General features: G+C 50.2%; 1 protein-coding gene across 1 annotated transcript in view; it reads left to right on the top strand.

Moving 5' to 3' along the window:
- TRIO (trio Rho guanine nucleotide exchange factor) overlaps positions 1-6,120 on the top strand; it is a 197,873-nt gene that overhangs the window by 174,925 nt on the left and 16,828 nt on the right. The window contains 5 exon segments of the mRNA XM_029941284.1: positions 8-85; positions 1,296-1,487; positions 3,480-3,657; positions 6,084-6,117; positions 6,119-6,120. The exon segment at positions 6,119-6,120 is cut by the window's right edge and continues 788 nt beyond it. Coding sequence (XP_029797144.1) covers positions 8-85; positions 1,296-1,487; positions 3,480-3,657; positions 6,084-6,117; positions 6,119-6,120 — 484 coding nt within the window.

Here is a 6,120-nt window from a genome sequence, read left to right as displayed (position 1 = left end):
CCCGCAGAGAGCCGTGGAGGTCATGTGCATAGTGCCCAAGCGGTGCAACGACATGATGAACGTCGGGCGGCTGCAGGGATTTGACGTAATGCGCCTGTTGCTTAAACTCGCCCCTCTGGCTTCTGTCACTTTCTTTGGTCCTGGATCGTTTATCTCCACATGTAGAAAGCTGATCCTTTTTGCCTGGTTTTCTGTCTTCTCTCACTTTACTTGAACCTGACTGATACTCTCTTTCAACTTCTTTTGGTGCATTTGCTTTGCTTTCTGAGGACCTTCCTGTGCTCCAAGCCCAGCGCCTGGGGGCGGAAGCAGGCAGGGCTGTGCTTTGTCTCCTGGAGCCTCTGCTGTGGTAACAGCAGAGCTTCCTTCCCTGGCAGGCGGTGGGGAGCAGGGGGCCCTGCACATCCATCGTCCTTGGGAGCTTGACTTCGGGGTCGTGGTGTTCAGTGTTAGGCTAACTTCTCTGTGAGTTGCCAGACTATTCGTATTACATATTTACCTATTAGTATCCTAAAAAATACTCAGAATTTTTAAAAATTCAACTACTGAGTAAAGTAAGAGGACAAGTGTTTGCTCTTCTTGCCTACTGTTCTACCAGAGAATCAGGGTTTAAAGTGCGGGTGCTGTGGTTCTCAAGAAAGTGCGCGCGCGCACACGCACACACGCACACACGCGCACACACACACACACACACACACACACACACACTCACTCCCGGAGGGCTTCTGAGAGCACAGGACCCTGCGCGTCTCTACTAGTCCTGCCAGGGTGCCCGTGCAGCTGGCCCGGGACTGCGCCTTGACAGCCTGGGTCCGTGAACTGCATACACTTTCTAATCCACTTGGTCTTTGATTGTCACGGAGGCCAGAGACTCTTGCAGAGGTTGGCAAAAATTTTATCTAGACGAATATTCTATTTGGGGCTGAGAACTCATTATAATTAAAGAAAATGTTAAAACTCTATTTTCTTAATATTTATTTATTTTTGAGAGACAGAGCTTGAGTAAGGGAGGGGCAGAGAGAGAGGGAGACACAGAATCTGAAGACAGGCTCCAGGCTCTGAACTAGCTGTCAGCACAGAGCCTGATGCGGGGCTCAAACTCACGAACCATGGGATCATGACCTAAGCCGAAGTCAGACGCTTAACTGACTGAGCCACCCAGGTGCCCCAAAGCTCTTTAAATTAATAGAAGAAAAATACATTATTCCCTGAGACCAAGAAAGAACACAGAACCTCCTCTATCTTAACTGAGAGTGCCATGTTCTCCTCTCCTCTTCCTTTGCCCCCGCTTCTAGGGTAAAATCGTTGCCCAGGGCAAGCTGCTCTTACAGGACACATTCTTGGTCACGGACCAGGACTCAGGACTTCTGCCTCGCTGTAGAGAGAGGCGGGTTTTCCTCTTTGAGCAGATCGTCATTTTCAGCGAACCACTTGATAAAAAGAAGGGCTTCTCCATGCCAGGATTCCTGTTTAAGAACAGCATCAAGGTAATGTGTGTCTGCGCGAACGCATGCACCCGTCACGATCAGCTCTTTTCCTCTTCAGTGATGAAATGTCCTGGTCCTTCGTTCACTGAATGTTTGGAGGATTTCCTCAGATATTTTAGAACTTATAAAAAAGCCACTCCACGCCCCAGCGGTCTGCATCCTGAAGTGGCCAAGGGCTCGCACACACCTCTGTGTGTCCACAGCCGCTGCTCATCGTGGGAAAGCGTGCGGAGCAGACCTTGTCCTGGCCAGGTCTCGAGTACCGCCTTCCCCGGGACCACGTACAGCTGAAGCTCAGAGACAGATTTGGAGTACTGTTCTAAGAGCAGAGCGGAAGGCTTTCCCAGGGCCTTATTCTCTGCCTGCATCCAGTGAGGACATGCTGAGCGATCAGAGCTGGGCGTGAGGCCGCAGGGGCCAATAGACGGGCGGTCTGTGCCCTGCAGTAGCTTGTTGTCTGACGAAAGAGATATGCAAGTAACCAGATACAATAGTGGCAGTTGGCCCTGAGTCCTGTGAATGGGACAAGCCAAGGGCAGCACAGAATAAAGCAGGGAATGGGGCTCGGGCCCACAGGGGGTCCCTGGGAGATGCAGCCTGCTCGCCCGCCTCTCCCGCCCTGTGCCTTCCACCTGGCGGCTTCTGCAGGCCCTGAGCTCCGCAGGGAGGTGCGCCTCCCGGTGTTAGGGCCCCTAATCTCTGAGCCCTGCAGTCTCAGCATAGAGGAGGACACCCCGCCACCCCACCACCCCACTCCCGGTCAGGCCTCTGCTGGCCGCCTACAGCAGCCTGTCTCCTGCCCCTTCAGGCTGGGGGAGGTTCTTGTGCCCAACGGCACCTAGGGAGGCATCAGGCCAGGGCCACATGAGGCTTCGGGCCTCTCCTGTCTCCCACCGTCCTCCGAACATCTTCCTCCTTCCAGAAGTCTCCTGACTGACTCTCCATTCCACTGCAGCAGCATAGAAACCCTCTCGGTGTTCTTTTCCATGGCCTGCTTCTGTAAAACTATTTACATGTGACACATAACATGTTATATTAATAGTCAAGGTTTTTTTCCCAAAGTTATTTGTCCATTTTGAAAGAGAGAGACAGAGAGAGAGGGGGGATCCTAAGAGGCTTCATACTGTCGGTGCAGATCCCGACACGGGGCTCAAATCCACAAAACCACGAGATCGTGACCTGAGCTGAAACCAAGAGTCAGAGGCTTAACCAACAGAGACACCAGGTGCCCCAGTAGTCAAGTTTCTTAAGTGGTGTCATTTTATTTCTGGGGATAGGAAGTTAGGGATACACAAACACCAGGTCACCATAAGGGAGTCTGAGAAAAATAGGTAATTCCCAGGCCCACGTTTCTAGTTAATATTCAGGCACGCAGTTAAATTATTGGTAATCTACTTGTCCCTGAGTTAAAAGAGTCCTTTAAAAGCATGAAGAGAATGATTCCCAAGGCAATAAACATGGCAGCTCAACCAAAAAATGGTTCAGTTTTATGTAGGATGAACTTTACCTTGCACCTAGCCAGTGGGAATTCATGTGCCTTCATTATTTTTATTGTAGTAAAAGACACATAAATTTACCACCTTGGCCATTTTTCCATGTACAGCTCAGTGACGTTAAGTACATTAAGTACGTTCACACAGTTGAGTCACCATCGCCACTGTCCCGTCTCCAGAATTCTACTTACCTTGCAAAACCAAAATTCCATGTACATTCAAGCGCCATTCCACTCGCTGGCTCGATGAATTCGACCACGCAAGGTGCTTCATCTAAATGGAATCATGACAGCATCTGTCTTCTTGGGACTGGCCTGTTTCACTTCACATGATGTCCTCAGGGTTCAAGTCATCACATATGTCAGACTATCCTTTTTAGGGCTGAGTAATATTCCATTAACTCACTCCACAGACGGCGCTTTATTTGTCCATCAGTCAGTGGACACTTGGGTTGCTTTCACTTTTTGGCTGTTGGGAATAATGCTTTAATTTTTTTAAGGTGAGTTGCCTTTGCCTGGAGGAAAATGTGGAAAACGATCCCTGTAAATTTGCTCTGACATCGAGGACGGGCGGTGTGGTGGAGACCTTCGTTCTGCACTCGTCCAGTCCGAGTGTCCGACAAACATGGATCCATGAAATCAACCAAATTTTAGAAAACCAGCGCAATTTTTTAAATGGTAATGTGTCTTCTGTTACTGGATTTGTGTTTTCTTTCCCTGAGGTCCACATTTCTGTTTGTGTTTTCTCCCTTCTACCACATGCTAATAACGACAAAGCCCATTTAGCCCAGACTGTGTTTCAGGCACTGTTCTAAGCCCTTGTTCTGTTACTGCTTCATTTCCTTGTCACAGTGACCCCTGGTGGCAGGTACCACTGTTACTCCATTTTACAGCTGAGGAAGTTGAGGCACAGAGTGGACTCATAATTTACCTAAAGCCCCACACTTTCTGTATTGCAGAGTCAGGATTCCAAGCAGGCCGTCTGGCACATGTCCACACAGCCTCTCCCACCATTTGTGCCCTGGGAGGGGGAAGCTGGAGAACGGCTGAGGCAGCAGACAGAAGTGGCCCGACACGGGGCAGACATTCCTCTGGGGCATCTTTGCAACTTGTGGGGGCTTGCGTTGCTCCCCCACACCTCCCACGTTAGGAAACAAGACGAAGTTTTCCTCCCCAGTTTCTGTGACACAACTGCGTAGAGGAGTCGGCGAAGCACCTTAGGGGACGTGTCTTCTCCACCAGGAGAGTGACCGTGCTGACCTTATGTTTTAGAGAATTCCTTGGACTCTGTGTTGGTGACTGCTCGCTTCCCGACTCTGACTCTGGTTCTAACTTTTGATCATTGAAGAGCTCGGAGAATTCAGCCTGAAGCTAAATGCTCATCTCAGATCTTCTCTCTGTCCTTTTCTCCATGTCCATGTTCTCTGGGTCCTAGTCCAATAAGATGGTGTCATTTCTTTGTCCCCATAAAAGCACCTTCACATCTCTCATGCCATTCAAGAGCCAGGAGCATAGGCATTCAGTGAAAACTCAAGGGCAAGGCATTTGGGGCCAAGAGGAGGTCAGCTGCCTGGGTGCCAGCTCAAGCAAGACTGATCATTTTTACATTTCTGGTTGGAACTGGATACATGGGGCCAGTAGGGGCCGGGGGACAGTCCCTGAGTGTGTAGAAAAAAGTTTCGCACCTAGGACAGCGAGCCAATGCAAGCCTCTTTAAATGCGTTGGTCATTCTTAGTTTTTTGTTTTGTTTGTTTTTTTAGTATTTATCTTTGAGACAGAGGGAGACAGAGTGTGAGCGGGTGAGGGGCAGAGGAGGGGGGAGACACAGAATCTGAAGCTGGCCCAGGCCCTGAGTTATCAGCACAGAGCCCGACTCCAGTCTTGAACTCACAAACCATGAGATCATGACCTGAGCCAAAGTCTGATGCTTAACTGACTAAGCCACCCAGGTGTTCCTGAGAGTGTTTGTTCTTAAGTGATGCATTAAATGCCAACGCATAGCATGTAACTGTTGGGAAATCTTTAAATTTTTACCACCAATTTCAAAATAAAAGGACTCCATTCCAAACCGGAAGCCTGAGCAGACCATGCTGTTAAAGTGTAATAGATGCCCTCCTGAGCCTACATAAAATTCTTTTCTGGAGGGTTGAACACCATCAGGAATATAGTTGGGACTCTGGGCATGTCTCACCCCTCCCTCTGGCCCTTTGTTTCAGTGTGAAGTCATGGCCAAGACAGACTTAGTAAAAGGTCATTTGGCTCCAAAATGCTTGTTCTCACGTGCCTGATGCCCCCCAGGCAGGAAGTGGTTCTGCCTAATTATTGTGTTTCCCAAAGGTTTTAACACTTTAAGAATCTGTGTTCCTGTTTCCCCGGTATCTTGCTTGGCATGTTTCCTTCAGTTCCCTGTGGATGATGACACAGCAACGAAGCCACTGAAGTCAGGACATGCGACAGCTACTGACCCCACCCCCACCCCGTCTTTATAGAGCTCTTTCCCTTCCCTGGCGCCAAACCTGCAAAGCAGAGGCTGTTCCTAACACCACCTCTTGCCCTCGGGGCACCCAGGGGAGACTCCTGAATTCCCAGCCGCTTCTTTGCCTGACTGCTCTCTGGGTTAAAGACCTTTGTGGCTGCTGGCCAGCTCGCTGCTGCTGCCTGGTTTTCTCCCACACGGCAATCGGACTCTCCCTTGGCAGGGCTGCCGAGTCTCGGCAGCTATTCTCCGGCTGCTAAACGTCAGCCCACGCTCCTCTGCCCCCTGTACTTGGCCTTCTCCGCCCCCCAGCCCATCACGCAAGCGCACCTCATGACAGTCAGTGTAAGTTGTTCATCAGCTAGAGAGCAGCATTTAAGGCCTTTGCCTTTTCCTTTGCTGATGGATGGGGTCAGTCTGCCGCCTCCAGGATGGGTGGCTGCTTAAAGGTCAAGATGGCTACCGTCACACGGATGGGCCACGACTTGAGGGGGACGGGTGTTCAGGGGACGGGTGTTCAGGCACCGCATATCCTTTCGATTGTATGATGTGCCTTCCTCCTTTGCCCCACGAGGATATTTTTCTTGGTGCCCTAACGGTCTCCTCTGTGTCTCCCCTGTTTTGCAGCATTGACATCACCAATCGAGTATCAGAGGAACCACAG

Source organism: Suricata suricatta, chromosome 6 (genome assembly GCF_006229205.1).
Source record: "Suricata suricatta isolate VVHF042 chromosome 6, meerkat_22Aug2017_6uvM2_HiC, whole genome shotgun sequence".
Lineage (NCBI taxonomy): Eukaryota > Metazoa > Chordata > Mammalia > Carnivora > Herpestidae > Suricata > Suricata suricatta.
The sequence above is the reverse complement of the archived record's forward strand: the minus strand, read 5'-3'. Positions and strand labels throughout refer to the sequence as shown.